Source organism: Pan troglodytes, chromosome 5 (genome assembly GCF_028858775.2).
Source record: "Pan troglodytes isolate AG18354 chromosome 5, NHGRI_mPanTro3-v2.0_pri, whole genome shotgun sequence".
Classification (NCBI taxonomy): domain Eukaryota; kingdom Metazoa; phylum Chordata; class Mammalia; order Primates; family Hominidae; genus Pan; species Pan troglodytes.
Window position 1 is genome coordinate 130,545,032 of NC_072403.2, and position 19,852 is coordinate 130,564,883.

At 40.5% G+C, this 19,852-nt stretch overlaps 1 protein-coding gene across 16 annotated transcripts in view; it reads right to left on the reverse strand.

Moving 5' to 3' along the window:
* CEP85L (centrosomal protein 85 like) overlaps positions 1-19,852 on the reverse strand; it is a 245,024-nt gene that overhangs the window by 181,734 nt on the left and 43,438 nt on the right. For 5 of the 16 annotated variants that reach the window (XM_024357387.3, XM_024357383.3, XM_063813387.1 and 2 more), the window contains one exon: positions 5,810-5,918. The exons of 2 other annotated variants lie outside the window; for them this stretch is intronic. In XM_024357387.3, coding sequence (XP_024213155.1) covers positions 5,810-5,891 — 82 coding nt within the window. In that variant the 5' untranslated portion in view covers positions 5,892-5,918. Of the gene's footprint in view, positions 1-101; positions 343-4,326; positions 5,466-5,513; positions 5,674-5,809; positions 5,919-8,354; positions 8,576-17,517; positions 17,629-19,852 lie in introns of those variants that run through there. 9 more of the 16 variants (XM_063813386.1, XM_063813381.1, XM_063813382.1 and 6 more) reach the window with 6 other exon arrangements.

Genomic DNA, 19,852 nt, shown 5'->3' on the forward strand with positions numbered 1-19,852 from the left:
AAAATACACATTTCATCCAGTCAGAAAAATCATGACTCTCTCAATCCTTTCTGTTCACACACATAAATATTACAACATGACAATAGAGGTTATCAACTCACCATTTATTGCTTGGCCTCAGATTAATTTACCAGCTTCATTCAAGCCAGGAAGTGATCAAATTCCAATTTATTAATCAAGTTCATTTCACCAAAGTCATCACTAAAGTTAAGATTCACCCCTTACCCCCCAATACCTATTATGAAAGAACATGTTCAGTTGGGTTTAGGCCAGAGTTATGTTTCATTGTTACCACAGTACTCCTAGAAGTCCATCTAATTCAGAACCACAGCAGAAAACAATATTATTTGTTGTAACCATACCAGTTATTACCACTATCATTATGACATCACTAAACACCTTATGGCAAGCATCAACTAAGAGGTAAATGTAAAGCTCAAAGCAATGAACAAATGACATTTTTTCCGCTCAAGTGTTTCCTGTAACATTTTATTTTCGCACACTATAAAAGTATAATACTCTACCTCAAAATGTTTTAAGAGTTGAATATATGTTTTCGCTTTTGTTTTTTAAAGAGACAGAGCCTCACTCTGTTGCCCGGGCTGGAGTGCAATGACATGATCTCAGCCCACTGCAACCTCAGCCTCCCGGGTTCAGGTGATTCTCCTGCCTTCAGCCTCCTGAGTAGCTGGGATTACAGGCGCACGCCACCACGCCCGGCTAATTTTTGTATTTTTAGTAGAGACTGGGTTTCACTGCGTTGGCCAGGCTGGTTTGTAACTCCTGACCTCAAGTGATCCGCCCACCTCAGCCTCCCAAAGTGCTGGGATTATAGGCATGAGCCACTGCGCCTGGCTTATGTTAGTATTTTTAAAAAATTATTTACGAAAAGGAACATACTTAGCACAACTAGGTATTAGTAAGTACTCAAAGTATCACTTTATCATGCTTGATTTCAAAAGCCTACGGGAAATATGTCTATTCTTCATCCAACTTGAAACCAGTATACATTCTGAACAATAGGGTAATCTCAAATGCAATCAACCAAATGCATTAAAAAATAGCAATTGTTCTATTTTAAATTAGCCTTCTAACCACACTTGCCAATACAAAAAAGAGAGGCTTTTATTTGATCTTTGTAAGGAAACTTAAGAAAACACTCATTTTAGCTGGGCGCGGTTACTCATGCCTGTAATCCCAGCACTTTGGGAGGCTGAGGCCGGTGGATCACTTGAGGCCAGGAGTTCGCGACCAGCATGGCCAACATGGTGAGACCTTGTCTCTACTAAAAATACAAAAATTAGCTGGGTGTGGTGGCACATGCCGGTAATCCCAGCCATTTGGGAGACTGAGGCACGAGAACCGCTTGGAACCGGGAGGCGGAAGTTGCAGTGATCCAAGATCGCACCACTGCACTCCAGGCTGGGCAACAGAGGGAAACTCTGTCTCAAAAAATAAATAAATAAATACTCATTTTATTTTTGGTTTTGGCTAAAAGTTCAGTATTTTTCAAACTACACTTATTATTCCTATTTTTTACTGCCATTTCTTTAAAAAAAAATTTCTTCTGAGTTTTATTAAGTGGTTCTATAAGCCGGGCGCGGTGGCTCACGCCTGTAATCCCAGCACTTTGGGAGGCCGAGGCAGGAGGATCACGAGGTCAGGAGATCGAGACCACCCTGGGTAACATGGTGAAACCCCGTCTCTACTAAAAATACAAAAAAAAATCCGGGTGTGGTGGCGGGAGCCTGTAGTCCCTGCTACTCGGGAGGCTGAGGCAGGAGAATGGCGTGAACCTGGGAGGCGGAGCTTGCAGTGAGCCGAGATCGCGCCACTGCACTCCAGCCTGGGCGACAGAGAAAGACTGTCTCAAAAAAAAAAAAAAAAAAACTAAAGTGGTTCTATAGTACCTTCGGCTTTTCCTTTAGTCTAGTTATATATTTGTATAAACAAATAAACCAGTTTCAGGACACCTTGAATTAATCCATATATTAAGATTAACTCATTTTAATACCAGAAATTATTTACTTATCCCTGCCTTCACACTTTGTTTTCAGACAAGTCCAATTTTAGGGCTGGAATAATTGCTCAAATTATTCAAAAGATATACTGAACAATATTTCAAAAATAAAAATTTCCTTCCAATTATCAGGAAAAAAGATCCCTACATGAATCAACTCAGAGGTCATTATCTTGACCTTCACCGTCTGCTCACTTGCACAAGAAGCAACACAAGTTTTTCATCTAAGGTAGAACTTTTTAAAACTTAAAATTATCTAAGATAATTTTAAATATTTATATTTGCTCAAAAAGGGAAGAAACACAATAAATAATTACATTACTATTTCAGCATGTAACTGAAAAAAAACTTTACAAAGGCATGTCCTGACTTGTCAATAGTTTATTACTGACAAATTGAGATAAAATACATACTTTGGTACAGCTATACTGTCCAAATTTCTTCAATTTGGGTAGTAATTACAAAGTATCCTCTTCCACTATTATTCTATGCCATAGCAAATGTCTCTCTAGAGGCTGCAACATAACAAAGTCCTTCGTTACCTAACTTTAAATACTAAAATGTTCTCTTCTTCCTAGAAAACAATGAAAAATAGACACCATGCCTCAGTGATATACCTCCAAACAAGCTGCTATTATCACGAATAAATTTTAATAGGTTAGATTACAAAGACATTACAGATGGCTTTTGACATTTTCAGATAAACTGAAACCACTCCCTCCAGCCCCTAGGGATAATGAAGTAGCTTCTCAATCACTGAAGTTACTTAGATGACAGGATTTGTGAATAATCTGTAAACTGGGGAAACCTCTGAACTGTCTCCTTAGGACAAATAACATACAATTTAGAAAAAAAATCCCTACTTAATACTGCTTTTTACTAAATTCATGCCTACATTAAATTTCAGGATCAAACTTAAGTGAATGATTCAAATCATTCATTAACATACATTAAGTGTTTCAGGACCAAACTTAAGTGAATGATTCAAATCTAACTCTGGCTTTTTAAAATGTACATATGTCTTTTTAAAAACCACACATCACAAATATCTAAACTATCAAAGAATTGCATTATTCGAAATTTCAATAGCCTGATACTAGTGACTCGGTCAGTGCCTGATTTTTTTTAAATAGCAGAAAATATTACCATCAAAAGACCCCTTTCCAAATGCTGCTTCTGCTTTTTTGTTTTGTAAATAACAGCTTTGGAAATGTATGCAAAAATCTCTCTAAGTTACACAAGTCGAGCTCAAACACTTTGTGGAGCAAGGTTACTTAACAGGAGTCCCAGAAACAGCTAAAATTGTAGGGAAAATTTTGCGTATGTATATATGGCATTGTTTTTTCTGCGCAGAATGTCCATATAACTCAGTTTCTCAAAAGGCCTCAAAACTCAAGATTAAAAGTGCCTGGAAAGACCATCATCTTTAGAGAACATATCGCAGGCAACCCAAGACTTATTTTTTATCCCAAGTTAGGGGAGGATTTATCCTAATTTTGTGGCTCCTACACAACTTCTGAGCGACGCAAGCATGAAATGGCTGTCCGATACAAACAGACCCCTTCAGATACGGAATGCAGCAAACCCCTAATTTTCCTTGAAGGGGCCACGGAAAGCCAAACGGATTCGTAACCCGGTTGCTCAATGGTCCATTGGCTACTGCAGGACGCGCCCTCCTCTTACGCCGCAGGGGCTGCGGGGCGGCGACCAGGTTCCTCCGAGGGGCTGAAGTTCCCTTGGGGGTGGCTGAGAGCGGCCGCATCTCTGGCAGCATCCTCCCTCCCGAAAACGCGCCCTAAAAGTAGCGGCTGCGGGCGTGGGCACAGCCAACCCCAGCCTGCGCCTACCAGAAGTCGGGAGGGCGCGGAACTGCGGCCCCTCCGAGACGCGCCCGGGTCGCCGCCGCAGCACTGTCGCAGCGACCTTCCCGCCCGGGTCCCCGCGAGCAAACGGGCAAGCCCCGTTATCACGCAGGTCACACACCCCACGAGTAAAAGGAAAAAACCGGACAGACAATAAAGCCCAACCCGCGGGGGCCCAAGCGAGCTGGAAGTTGGGGGCGCTGGGGCTGCAGCCCAAGGAGGAGCGGCGGGGACGACGGGATGCGGGGCTGATGCGCCTGGGACGCGGCAAGCCATATGTCAGCCCGGGTGCTGACAGCGGGGAGGACACTGGGCACGCGGCGGCGTCGGGGAGGCGGCCGGGGTAAGACAGGCCTGAGGCGGGAGGGGAGCGGCGGCGAGGTCCCGAGGCGCCGCGGTCGGCCGTGACCCCCACCCCAGCCGGGGCGCTGTCCCGTTCCTTACCGGCAGGGAAGCTGCGGGCTCCGCCGGGGCTATCCCGGCCGCTGGCCTCCGGAGCCAGGAAGCGCCCCCACATCGCGGGCGAGAGGGCCGGGTGGGCCAGGGACGCCCGACTCCTCACGTCCGTCCTCCTGCTTCTTCGGCGGCGGAAACTTGCGCGGAGCGTGGGCCTCGGCGACACGGGCAGGAGGAAAGGCGGGATGGCTGGTTAACGGCTGCTCAGCTACGGGCGGGGAGCGCAGGGGCCAGATTCGCCGCACTGGCGGCGCCTGCCATGGCCAAGCCGGCTGGGCTGAGGCCCGCGCCGGGGAAGCGGCGACTCGGCGGTGACGGCTGCTAGATCCCCGGCTGAGCCCAGGCTCAAAGGCCCCAGGCGAAGTTGCAGCTGCGGGTTCTCTCCGCCCCCTCCGCCGGCAGAGCCAGAGCCGGGGCTGGGGCCGCGAGGGGGCGGGGCCTCGGGCAATGACTTCAGGCGTGCGCGGCGCCGCGCGGGGCGGGGACTGCGGGGGGCTGGTGGGCTACCCCGACCCCGCTTCGCCTCCTTGGCGGCGACTGGGCTGTCCCGCCCTCCCGCCGCATCCCTGCGTCTCCATCCTCCCGCCCTGCGAGTTCAGTATAGGGCAGCGACTTGGCCTATTTTGCGATACTGGCCCCACCCTTGGGTAATCCCTCACGCCCTCCCTCCGGGCACCTCTGTGAAGACACGTGGAAGACCTGCCCCTGGCGTCACAACCACTCGAGATGAAAAAGCCAAGCCAGGGCGCGGCTGAGGGGGCTTCCAGCCTCCCTTGGAATTAGGATTGGCATTTAAATCCTCATCTGTATTCCTTCGTTTATAGATTAGGGGCAGAAAAGGGGTGGTTTTCCTTTACTAATTTAATGGGGGCGTGGGGGCAACACAGGCGCCAGAATATAGCACAGGGATGTGCACCGGAAAAAGGCTCGGGGGTAATTAGTACCCGAGGGGGAGAGGGGCCGTCATTGTAATCGCACAACGTTTCAGATTAGCAAGCAGAAAGTAAAAATGGCACCAAAGTCTGTAAAGGGAGCCCTTTCCTCCTTGCCCCCTACTCCTTCACGTTCTTCCTCTTCTTGGCCAGTTTCCACCCTTTACCTGAACCCTTAGTGCAGGAGGAGACGTCCTAAGGAAGGGCGAAAAGGGACAGCATCGTTTTATTTTTAAATCTTACTTCTCACTGGCAACATGGTGATGCTTCCAACGTTTAGTTACGAACTAGTTCGTATAAAAAATTCTGGGCCAGCACTGTGGTGGGAGGCGGGCTCTGCAGTAGGCCCATCACTCAGAGGTAAGTCGGAACACAGGTCGCTTAACTAGAGAGGCTTTGAGTTCCGCTTTTCCTGTTCTGGAATCTTGCTAACAAAGGCCTCATATTTGCATTTTTCCCTTAAAGACATTTTAATTGGGAAATACTACTTAAAATTCTTGGAAGTTAAATTACATTTAGGTGTGTGTTCTATCACTTACCACATCCGTGTTGTAATTTATCTGATTGGAGTTTTACATTTAGTCTCCCTGTGGTAGACTTCCAATTATTTCTCCAAATCATGTAATGTTGGCCAAGGGTCAGCTGTTTCTGATGATAAAAAGATACAGAAACATGAAAGACGAATGTGATTGGTTCCTTTTTATGATTTTAATGTGCATTAGCTCGTTTTATCTAACACTTGAAGAGGATAGATTTTTTTAAGTCCCAAAAAGAAAATTAGCAGAAGCTATAGCACTATGTATAGATTTTTTTTTCATGCTTTGTAGTTACCACAGTCTCAGGAACAGAATTTTTGAAATTCATTTGTGATGCAGTTCTAAGAAGTGTATAAAATATTACAGAAATATCTTGGCCTTTGCGAGTTTAAAATACACTTATTATTTCAAAACTGCCAATTTCCTAATTCTAAACAGTGTTTAAAGAAAATCGTTTACTCGGGTTTTCTACATCTTTTTATCAATATAAAGGGCATGCTACTACACACACAAAAAAAGTACATGCGAAGGTGAAAGTATCTAAAATATTTCAATATCTATTACAGAGTAAAAGCAAACAGTAAAAACATGTTGCTCTTTTGGCACTTGGCACCAAATATGAAATTTTTGTGTCCCTAGTAATTAAACTTGGGAGGATAGAGGGCTAATGCAATTAAAACTAATTGAAATACTAAGTGAGAATATTATGTAGCTAAAGTATCCATTTCTTTTAATCATATGAATTCTGAGTATATACTGAACTAATGCTTCCCCCCAAATCCATGATACATGGATGATATGTACATGGTATGATACAGCCATGGTTTTCAGAATGATTAAAATTTATCATAACACAAGTTGGAGAACCTAAGGACTATGTAACCATTACTAAACCCCATGTGGTAAACTGCCATATTTTTGTTTTGTTGTGACAGTGTGTTAGGACTACAAGGAGAATTTTAAAAGCAAAGACAGTTATCGTTGAACCTCAATAAACCTCAATCTTGGCAGTTGTTCTACTGTGCAGATATAAGTAATGAAAATAGTGACTCTGTGTGTGTGTGTGTGTGTGTGTGTATAAGTATCATTGCTCAGATGAAATTAGGATATTTAATGTTTTGGGAGGGGACTTTTTAAGAATATAAACTAGATCACAAAAGAAGAAAATAGTACTAAAAATGCCACATTTAATACCAAACTATATTAAACTATTTGTTTAAAATGTCTCATTTCAAAAAAAGACATTATTTAAAAGTGAAAAATAAGTGTTGCATTTATAATTCTTAAATTTGTATATAAATCTTTGAACTGATTACGTTGAGCTATCTTACATGTGTTTTTCTGATTCAAATTTATCAGATTGTGCAAACATCAACTACAGAACTGAAGAGTGATATGACAATGAATAAAAGTGATATTTTTAAATTAGAAGAGCCAGGTGCAGTCACTCATGCCTATAATCCAGTGCTTTGAGAGACCAAGGCAGGAGAATCACTTAAGCCCAGGAGTTGGAGGCTATAGTGAGCTGTAATGATTGTGCCACCGCACTCAAGCCTGGGCAACAGAGCAAAACCCTGCCTCTAAAAAATAAATAAAATGAGAAGGAAACCCCATGCATAATATGAGGAAAGCTCAAGAGAGCTTTATATTTACAAAAATATAAAATATATAAAATAGCAAAAGAACCAAACAATATGTAGGAAAAGTAAACCAACCAATAACAATTGAAATAGTTCCTAAAGAACTATTGCTACTACATAGAAAGAGATTTATGAATGAATTCTAAAAGATTCCAAGGACTAGACAATTCTTGTATATCAAGTGTGTATCAAGGACCATGCTATACAACCTCTTCCAGATCACAAAGGTGACAAGTTATCCAATTATTTATGGATTGTTGTAATCCCAAAAATCATTTATAATTTAAAAAAACACTCTTTCTTTTGAAGATGGATTTGAATATCTTAATTGGATCCCTGGCAGGTAGAATTCAAATAGGTGAATGGAAAACAAATAGGTTACTTAACCTGTGCCTCAATTCCCTTACCTGTAAATTGGGGATTATAATGATAACTGCCTCACAGGATTGCTGTGGGGTTTAAACGTGTTAATCTTTGTAAAATAGTTAGAACAGTGTATGTGTACATCCTATATTGGTAATACAGACAAACATACAATTTAGAAATGTAACTGTTATAGCTCACCAAGAAAAAATAACATTCATTGGTATAGGCCAGGTCAGTTGTAGATGATAATTTATATACATGTATCAGAATAAAGTAGTGACTGGGATCTTTTCCTGACCCTTTGGGGTTACTAATTAGTCCAGGAATTATGGTGAAATAGTACACTCTTGACAAATATATACCAAATTTTTGGGAGCCAAGTTCATAGAAACCTTCATTCTAGGCTGTGATTTCCTACCCAGTGCTACCAAAATAAAGGAAGGAAAATTAGGGAGAGGTAGCTAGGTGGTATGGCGAGGCCAAGACAAGGACACCTTATCTCAAGTCCCTGATTCCTGGGAGGTACAGAAAATGAATCTCACCTGTACCTTTGACTCCAGAGTTGGGTTGCAATAACCAATAAGAAAGAAGGTATGATATGGACCACTGAAGCGGTCCTTGGGATAGGAAGTGGGTGTGGGAGGGATAGAATTCTGCCAACAGATAAAGTCTTCCAAAGGACCATCAATGTTTTCAGGAACTGCTTAGGACTGACATCTTTGTCAATGGAACTTATTATGGTAACCACCTGGTCATCCTGAGCCTATGAAAAGAGACAAGATCATTTACTTGTTTGGGACAGCAACCTGGATAGTGCATAAGAAGACAAATTCTTCCCTCCCTGCCTGCTTTTTCAGACACTGGAACAGTAAGTGGAAGGATGGAAGTGTGGATTCAAGAAAGCAGATCATGCCTTCACACACAAACCCACACACAGCCTCCTACCTGACCTGCCCTGGTGGGGAAGAGGACTGTTGAAAGCTGAAAATGTTCAAAATGTTGGGGAATTGGATTGAGATGTACTCAGTGGAAAAGGGGATTTTCAACAGTGTACAGCTGGCAGTGTTATTGGGGGAGAAAAAACTTTGAGTATATACTTCCAATGATTTGAGACTTCTCACTAAACCAGTTACCTATTTTATGTTGAGTAGTTAGTAATACCTCCATTTTACAGATGGGGAAAAAAGACCAAAGAGAAGTTAGGGAAGGTCACACAGGAAGTAAAGAGCTAGAATTCAAATCTGATCCATGTGACTCCAAAGCCCATGCCTTTTCCGCCATGCTCTTCAACATGCTGTGAAATAAAAATTAGAAGATTTCTTTTCAGATGCCATATGAGAAGGAAATACCTAACTATAGGATTTCTGTATAGTGTTAGGGTTCAGCTAAGACTGGAAACCATGTGACATTAATCTGCGGTGGTATATGGTTTTCTTTAGCTGTAGCCAGCAGTTTGAGTGTAGGAAGAAAGAAGGCAGATAGATAAACAGGGTTTTGCAGTGTGGGCACTCAAACAGGAAAAAGGGGCAAAGAATGTAAGGATATTGGCAGAAGAATAGATGAAGTGATGGGAAACTGGGTGTAGCCTATCTGGAAAGAGCAGTTAAATCAAGACAAAGCTGAAATGTGGAGAGAAGGTCATGGGAATAAAGGAGTGGAACTTTTACAATTGAAAAGCAAATATAATGAGAGTAAGGGAGTAAAAGTTGGAAAGATACGATGTTAGGGTGGGAGAGGAAGATGCTGAAGTTTAAGACTGCAGAGATGAGACAGTGGAGGAATTGATCTGTGAGGTGACCTTGGAGTGTGTCTCTCTGATCTCCCTTCAAGAAAGACCTTGATATTCAGCCATGAGGAATGTAGTTGGCTGACAGCCTCCAACTTTTAGTGCCTGTAGGACCTGCTGCAGCCTTTTTATTTAATTTTATTTTTTATTGATACATAATAGATGTACATATTTTGGGCATATATGTGATAATTTAATACATTCATATAATTTGTAAAGATCAAATCAGTGTTATTGGGATGTCCATCATCTTTAAAATTTTCTTTATGCTAGAAACATTCAAATTATTTTCTTCTAGCTATTTTAAAATATAATAATAGATTATTGTAAACCACAGTCGCCCTACTCCATGCTTTTCCCAGATATCCCCAGCCAGTGACAAAGCTCAGCCGAGGTACTTGGGCCTGGCCATTCTTTCCAATGCAGAGCCCTTCTAATCATCAGTCCTTGTTCTCTAGCTTGCTGTTGAGTTGACTGGGAACTTGTCAGATGTGCATTGTGGTCTGAGCCTTTCCTTTCCAGTCCTGCTTCCTGTGCCTTTCATCTTTCACAGGTGTTACCTTCCAATAAGCCTCTTACACCCCTAGTTCCATTTTTGCATCAGCTTTCCAGAAAAGCCAACTGACACATTCTGTGAGGAAGATGAAGATTGGGGGTTTTGTTTTAAAAAGGAAAACAGGAGGTCTACACAGCATGATGAAAATGTTTCCCAGAGAGGACAGTATACTGAGGATGAGTTACCAGGAAGGCAGCATGTAGCAGCATAGACTGAGACTATACAGGAGTATAAATGAGTAAATGTCTTAAGTTCTGAACAGCAGAGAAAGGCAGAATTGAGAGAACTGGGCCTGGCACAGTGGCTCACGCCTGTAACCTCAGCACTTTGGGAGGCTGAGGCTGGCAGAACACTTGAAGTCAGGAGTTCCAGATCAGCATGGCCAACATGGTGAAACCCCCTCTCTACTAAAAAAATACAAAAATTAGCTGGGCATGGTGGCACATGCCTGTAGTCTCTGCTACTCTGGAGGCTGAGGCATGAGAACTGCTTGAACCCAGGAGGCAGAGGTTGCAGCCAAGATCACACCACTGCACTCCAGCCTGAGCGACAGAGTGAGACTGTCTCCAAAACAGAAAGACAGACACGACAGTTTCAAGTTGGACTCAGAATACCACTTGGGCACATGGAACTCTGGAGGAGAAGGTCCTCAATGCTTCTGACTGGACTGGGCCAGGGTGCTACTGCCCCCCAATTAAAAAAGTTTGCCACTATTCAGAGTACTTCCAGGAGCAAATTACAAACTTGTGAAACTTACTGAGTTAATTGATGTCAATAGGATTTTAATTCATTAATTAAGAATAATTAGTTACAACTTCACTACTCAAATAATTTTAAATCATTAAGACAGTTTTCATAGTAGCTTCCTTACTTCTGGGTACTAGAAGAGAATTCAATTCAATATACTCTGTTCCCGTTGGTAAGGTTTTTTTATTCCAAAGAATTTTCAGCGTATTGCTTACCCAGTGGAAGAATGTAGGGATCTCTGGAACTGTAAATAGAGTTAACATCACTTAAACAATCCCTAGAGGAATCTGAGCTAATTTAAGGAGTGGACCTTTTTGCTAAGATTTCAGTGGAGGTCTGGAATTTTAACAAGTTATTATAATAAATTCAGAAAAACAGACAAGTCTAACTACAATTTTCAGGTTTATGGGAGAACTAATTTCTTTATGGCTTTTTTTCTGGTGATAAAAATAATACATATAAAAAACAAAAAGATGATTTAGAGATATTATTATTCATCTGGCAATTATTTGTTGAGTACCAAAGTAGGGGAGAAAAATTAAAACCAGACACAAGTGTGAAGGATCGGTTACTTCACTATAACATTTCAAGCTTTTAAATTTTCTATTGTGTAACCAGTATAAAATAGCTATATGGGAAGGCTTCTTTGTTCCTTTGTTTTTAACACAATAGAGTTACTTTGTCCTGCCGTCCTTATAATCTCTCATGTATGGGTCACTCTTAATTATTTTATTTTGTTCAACAGTATCCTGATTGCAGAAGTCTCTTAGCCTGACATAAATTCAAGCTGTAAAATCTAGAACCTGTATTTTTAAAAATAAATAAACTTTTAAAAGACCACTTTAAAATGGAATACAATAATTACAAAATTATGATTGTAAATATATGTTAAATATAAAAGTGGAAAAAGCATTTAAATCAGTATATTTAATAAGTGTTATAAGTAAATTAATAAATATTTTAAGTTGACATTTAACTATTTTGCTTATATCTCAAAAGTTTAACACATCAGGTTGTCCCAAACACACTTTTGAAAATGTGCTTTAGAAAAACGGGAAAATCATATTATATTTGGACATATCTAGACCAAATTAAAATTGGTCTTTTTTCCTCTACTTTGCGGCATAAACAAGGTATTTCTTAAACAGCCCTAATATTTTGTAGTGTTATTTTGGGGGAATCTATTTTTAACATACTACCTAAAACTGAACTCAGAAAAAAATCTTACTGACTTTTTTTACAAGCAAGACTTAAAAGTTTTTAAAACCCTAGTAGAATAACCAATCTCTACTTTCATTATAGTAATTGACACTAGTTTTTTAATGTTCTACGCACCTTGAATCACCAGTTACTACAATGAAAACACAAAGAGCCACCTGAATATCAAATACATGCATTATTACAAGTGCTCACACAGAATATGAGATGAATTACTGATGAACAAAGCATCTAAAATCAACTTATACTCCTCATGCATATGCTGTGGATGATGACAAAAGAAATTATGAAAAGATACATATATGATATACATGAATCTATATTCTCTAATTGAGACATTATACAAATCTTTATAATAGACTTTATATTAATTAATTAGGTACTTTTTTCCATTACAGTAATCTCCTAATGAAGTTATGGAGCAAACTTCAGCTTTAGCAAAGTTGGGCAAGTTATTTATACTGCGAAAGATAGCTGAAGGATAACTGTTTTCAACTGAGACCAAAAGACATAGTAGTTAGCATTTATTTTCATAATCTTAAAAAGGCATACAATTTCGGTAGGAGGCAGTAGTTATAGTGACACTAAGGGAGATGGTAGATTGGGAGCATTCAATCAGCATTCGGGGAGAATAGAGAGAAAAGGCAATATCAAGAGAATTCGTCACCACAGTTGTCTGGATGCTGTTGCCTTCTTTGCTCACCCTTGAAGGTCAGTCTGGTTCTGGCCCAGGCCCAAGATCTAAGTTTCAGATCACGGCAGGCTTAGGAGAACAGTGCAGACTGGAACATCTAATCCCACCCCAGCTTGCCCTAAGATGGCCCCTGAATTTGTTCAGCTCCTGGGCCTGCTGCCGTCCTAACTTGCCTGAAACTGTTTTCCAGAAAATTAGAGCATAGATGAGCAATGCCACGTTAGCTTCAGTTTTGATTTTGGGTGTTACCACATAATTTTTTTAAAAGAATTTTTATCTTCCCACATACCAACTTTTAGAACAGATGGCTTAAAATGTCTTAGAGGAAATTAGTTGTAATCAGCAGATGAGAGTGTGTCTCCCTGTTTTCGTGGCAGAGGTAGCTATCACCCCTTAAGTACCTACCTGCTACATGTGAACTGGCACCAGGCATTGTAGTTTTTCTGTTGCATTTTCATCCAGAGGGTTATGATGGGCTTCGTTAAAATGATTTGGTACACATGTGGGCATTTGCCTGCAAGTATAACCTCTGTGAAGAGGTAAACTGTATAGGCTTCAAGGTGGCTTTCTGCTGAGGTGGCTGCCAGCCTCCCTGGAGAAGGTGTCAGCTGAAGACCTCAAGTAAGAGCCACAGTGAAGCTCATATGCCTTGATCTCTTTTCTGATCCTGGCAAAAGGCCAGCTGTGGAGTACTGCTGCAGTCAGGAGCTGGGGGAGTTGGCAGATTGCCAGATAAGGGGCCATACTGTCATTTATAAGGCAATGGCTTTTATAGATCTCTAGTAACCCATACTCCTACTTACTTGAACGCTATGATTTCTGGGAGAAAAAAGAGCCAGATAACTTTCCCATTGGAATAAAACCAAAACAAACACTGTATTTAGATTCACAGGATCTATATTGAATGTCTTTTCAAAGTACTTCATACTTATTTCAGTCAATATCCTTTGCCTGATCATGTGTCCACAACACACATGCCTCCTGAGTCTTAAGATGCTCCTTGCTCCTCTAGACACCTTTGAAGATACTCTCATTCCACCACGCCTGGGGCCATGTAATGTCTGTAATTGCCTCATTAACTCCCACCTTGAGTTCTCTGAATCTGGTTTTCTCAAACATATTTGAGGATAAGGAGACTGTCACTTAATGTGAAAGGTGTCAGAATTTTCTTTTTTTCTTTCTTTTTTTTTTTTTTTGAGACAGAGTCTCGCACTGTCGCCTGGACTGGAGTACAATGGCATGATCTCGGCTCACTGCAATCTCGGCCTCCTGGGTTCAGGCAATTCTCCTGCCTCAGCCTCCCCAGTAGCTGGGATTACAGGCACCCGCCACCACGCCCAGGTAATTTTTTGTATTTTTAGTAGAGATAGGGTTTCACTGTGTTGGCCAGGCTGGTCTCAAACTCCTGACCTCATTATCTGCCCGCCTCAGCCTCCCAAAGTGCTGGGATTACAGGTGTGAGCCACCGCGCCCAGCCAAGGTGTCAGAATTTTCAAAGGAAAAATGGAATATTGATAAACTGAGTAAAATATGATTACCATATAATGTCATCTTAAGATGTTCTTGTAGTTTCAAACTTGTATAAACAAAATTGGTATTTATACATGTGTCCTATTAATGCACACGAGAGTAGATTAGAACCTATATCCAGAGTATTTTTTCTTGTGCCTTGAAAAACCAACTTAAAAATAAGGTATTTCGAAATTTGGTTTCTAAATACGTTTCAATAAGGTTTGTTATTATTCTTTTTCTTTTAATATTACATTTTTATAAATAATAAAATTTTAATTGTGCTCCAGTTAACTATTAATAAATATTCAGAATCCTTAAGGGTTTATTTTAGTTAAAATGTTTAGGACTAATGCATTAGTAAATTGAAATTTGGATACAGGAATTGCCTGGATCTTTGTTTTACAAAAAAAATCAGAAAAAAGTAATACCAACCCTATAAAATCCTAAATCTCTAATAATGTAAATATATTATTAGTGGTAATGTTATTTGTTGAGTTTAAGAGTATATTTAATTTTATAGAACAATAAAATATTTTGATATAGAATATTCAGGGAAAAAATAGAGAAGGAAGACAATTGTAAGTCGGAGAGAAACTGGGATCTGTCTATAATGACTGTGTTAAAGAATAGCACTAAAGCCACCTCATAAACCAATGACGTTGTATCACGAAATGACTTTTAAGTTGATGGAGCTGCAGCAAATAAGTTCAAAGCAAGAGGTGCCAGCACCAGAGACTTGGGTTTTGATACAGCTCTGCTCCCTAGTGGCTTATCATTGGGATCAAATAGGATCATTGCAGTACTATCTCATAAAGCCATTGTGAGGAATAAATAGGATCATGTTGGAAAAGTGCTTCACAAGTTTTAGGTAATCTAATCTTGCTAAGAAAAGGGGCGAATAATTCACAAGAAAAACCAGAGTAATGATAAAAGGTATTATTGCATGCTAAGTGAGCACTGTGCCAAGAATTTCACATGCAGCTTCCCATTTCATCTTCATAACGACATGATAAAGAATAGTATGAATTGGCCGGGTGTGGTGGCTCACTCCTGTAATCCCAACACCTTGGGAGGCCGAGGTGGGCAGATCACTTGAGGTCAGGAGTTCGAGACCAGCCTGGCCAACATGGTGAAACTCCGTCTCTACTGAAAATACAAAAATTAGCTGGGTGTGGAGGTGCACGGCTGTAATCCCAGATACTCAGGAGGCTGAGGCAGGAGAATCGCTTGAACCCAGGAGGCGGAGGTTGCAATGAGCCGAGATCGCGCCACTGCACTCCAGGCTGGGTGACGTGAGGGAAACCGCATCTCAAAAGAAAAAAAAAAAGAATAGTATGAGTTATTATTATCTCCATTTCATAGATGAGGCAAATGAGTCATAGAGAGGTGCCAGGAGACATAGTTAATTAGTGGCAGAGTAGGAATTCAAAGACAGTTCCACCTGACTCTAGAATCTGAGCACTTTAATATTAGCTATAGTATATTAAAAAGTTCAACTTCATTAGTAAGTAAAGATTTAACAATTAAAACATATGGACATGGGAGTGCAAAGGAATGATAAACATCAAATTCCAGTTGTCTCTGTAGAGGGAGGGAGGAAGGCATTGGAATGGATTTGGGAAAGTGGTGCATGACGATTTCAGTTATATATGTAGTATTGACTCCAATGTATTCATCCTGATATAGTGGAAAGAGCATAAGTATTGAGTTAGTCAAGCCAGGCTTTTAATGAAAATGTGGAAATTTGTTAAGACTTGACAAACCAGAACCAGGGGTTATATATTTTTTCTGCATACTTTTTTGAATGCTTAAAATAATTTTCATGGTAAAAAAAAAAAAAAAGCAGTGAACAAAAGTCATCCTATTTCATTTATATAAAGATTAAATAATTAGGAAAATAATTTTGGTGAAGGTTTGGAGAAACCGATATACACTTCTAATAGTATAAATTGGACCAACTCTTTTGGAAAGCAACTTGGCAATATGTGCCATAAAAACAATCTTGCTCTTTGGTTCAGTAAGTTTCCTTTTGGGACATTATCCTAAGGGAAAAAAATCAAAATGTACATGTGCATACAGAAACATACACACTGGAAAAACTGTATGCATGAAAATGTCAACTGCAGTGTTGTTTATAACGATGGAATATGATAAACAATCTAAAATTTTAACAATAGAAAAGTAGTCAATATTTTGCAGCCTTTAAAGAAATATTTATGATGGCTATGTAGCAATTTGAGTAATGATTGTGATGTAATGTTAATTGAAAAAAGGATATGAAATTGCATATCCACCAGGATTAAATCAATGAAAAAAAATAATCATAGAAAAAGATTTAGGAAGAAACAGCCTAAAGTAATGAGTACAGAATTTGTGTCAAAATGATGAGATGCATTCTTTCCTTTTTCTCTTCCAGATTTTTGATATAGATTTGACATATTGTTTTTGAAATGGAAAACTACAGTTGTCCGTTGGTACCCAAGAGGGATTGGTTCCAGGATCCCCAAAGATACCAAAATTTGAGGATGCTCAAGTCTCTTATATAGAAGGGCATAGTATTTGCATATAACCTGTGCACATCCTCCAGTATATTTAAATAATGTCCAGGGTACTTACAATACCTAACACAATGTAAGTGCTATGTAAATAGCTGTTATGTTTTTTTTTTATTGTTGTACTATTATTTTTTATTCTTGGGAAGTTTTTCCTTTTTTTTTTTTTTCTGAGACAGAATCTTGCTTTGTCACCCAGGCTGGAGTGTTGACCTTCTGGGCTCAAGTGATCCTCCTGCCTCAGCCTCCCGAATAGCTGAGATTACAGGAACGCACCATTATGCCTGCCTAATTTTTGCATTTTTTGTAGAGATTAGGTCTTGCCATGTTGCCCAGGCTGGTCTCAAACTCCTGAGCTCAAGCAGTCCTCCCACCTCAGCCTCCCAAAGTCCTGAGATCATGGTGTAAGCCACTGCACCTGGCCTTTTTCCAAATAGTTATAATCAGCCACTGGTTGAATTCACAGTTGGTTGAATTCATGGTTGGTTGAATCTGCAGATGTGAAACCAATGGATACTAATAGCCACCTATATTACATAGTACAAACCTAGCTTTGAAAATAGTGAGACAGATATGAAAATAAACTAAAATTCACGGGAGAAAATGAGGGGTTCTAAGAAAGGTGTAGACAATACATTACCAATACAGGAGGTCAGAGGAAGGGGAGATCTGTCAGGCTGGGGTCTTCAGGAATGCTTCACGAAGGAGGGACTATCAGTGGACTTCAGTAATTTGTAGAGCCGGGTAAGAGCTGGGGATGAAAGGAGGGCTAAGCAGGAGGCATGCAAGTTGCAAAGTGGAGCAATGGGAGATGTTCTCAGGAAACAGCACTGCGTGTCACGGAATATTTTACTTTCAGTTTTTCTGGTTTTTCAGAAAATGTGGTAACTTTAAAGTTTTAACAGTTGAATTAATTCCACAGAACAACTGGTTGTAGAATCATAGCAACATAATTATGAGTTGTGCTTCTGGCTCCAAATCTTTCATCTAAAAATAATCGCAGTGACCACATCTTGGGAAAACAAAGCCATTACCTATTCTTGTGCTCCAGCTATCTCGGTAGTCACTTACTGGAAAATGGATTACAGGTAAAATAACTGCATGTTTTTAGGACACTACTTGTCTCTCTTACCTTCAGTGAGTTGATTAACGAAATAATTTAAAAACTTATATTCTCCAGGCATTCTCTAAGGCATGAACATGATTTTGAAGAAATCCTTTACCATCACACATCACACAAGCCTGCCTGTGCTCCTCCAGAAACGTAGCCCTAGTACTCCTGGAAGCCCATTTTGTTCCTTCAGGGAGTATGCTTTCTTTGTGCAGACAGGAGAAAAATGCTGGAGACAGAGATGTGGGGAGTAAGAGGAGGGACGGTAGGTAAGTCTCAGCCACAGGTAAGATGAGTGGGAACCTGTATGCTCCACTGCCCCCATGTGTACCAGCTGTTCTTTGCCCAGCTTCCTTGGGCTAGAAACATATTCAGTGAGTAATACATGAATCAACAAGATGATAGGTGTGTCATTTATCAAATGATTACTTGTGCTAGAAGTTTACAAACATTCAATTTTATTTATTTTATTTTATTTTATTTTATTTTATTTTATTTTAGATAGGGTTTTGCTGGATGCGCAGGCTGGATTGCAGTGGCTCAATCTCAGTTCACTGCAGCCTCAACTTCCCAGGCTCAGATGATTCTCCTACCTCAGCCTCCCAAGTAGCTGGGACTACAGGTGTGTGCCACCACGCCTGGCTACTTTTTGTGTTTTTTATAGAGATGGGGTTTTGCCACGTTGCCCAGGCTGGTCTCAAATGGCTGGGCTCAAGCAATCCTCCCTCATAGGCCTCCCAAAGTGCTGGAATTACAGGTGTGAGCCATTGTGCCGGGCCACATCCCTTAACTTTAATGATCATAAGAATCCTGCCCAGCTTATAATTCAAATGCCAGGGTACTCAGGTTCTTCAACAGACTCTAGTTTTCTTATCCTCTAAGATTAGTGTAAAATAAAAGTGCCTGATTGCCATCTCACACACTGGTGAGAAATTCTCTGTTCCTCTCCACATCTCCAGGTTTCCCTTCCTTGCCTCACATTCTGTTTTCCTACACAGGCCAAATTCTCCATGTCTCCTTTACATCCCCCTGGTGTTTGTGTTCCCTTTTGCTATATAGCCTTGCCCAATACTTGGCGCATCACCCCAATTTCTTCACTCCCTAAAGTTATCACCCACATATGATTGCTTGGTTAACAAACATTTATTTAACTTTTGGTAAAAGGTAAGGAATGTTCCACTCTGGTGCCAAGTAACAACTTAATATTGGATATTAAAACTGTATCCCCAAATAGAGCCCCAGATTCCTGGCTACTTTGCTGGACTTCTCTCTTTCCTAGAGTTGGTGCTTTCATCTCAAACTCCAGGATGCTCAAAATTATTGTTTTATTATGCAAAGCATTTTAGTTCTCTGCCTGGGGCTTCCTCCTTCATATCCAAAGCGGACCTATACAGGTGTTTTCCTAAACTTAAGAGTCCTAGAAATCGGAAAGCTATAGTCTGCTATAATTTTAAATAGCATTTACACAAGATGAAAAAACAAGTTTAGTGAAATTAAATGACTGCCCCAAAAAAAGGGTCAGAGCCTGAATTAAAAGCCTGGCTTGACTAACTCAATACTTATGCTCTTTCCACTATACCAGGATGAATACATGAGAGTCAATACCTATTGAATGTTTACAACATGTCTGGCTCTGTTCTAAGAGCTTCAGGAGCATTAGCTCATTCAATCCTCACATTAGTTAATACCCCACTTTATAGAAACAGAGATAACTACCCACAGTGGCAGCTAACACATGGAAAGGTCAGGATTAGAGCCCAGGTAGTCAGTGTCTGTGCTTCTCATCATTAACTGCTACTCTCTACCAGCCTCAAGATCCAGCTCCCTGACATTCTTTCAGTGGCTGAAAATAAGGGCAGCTTAT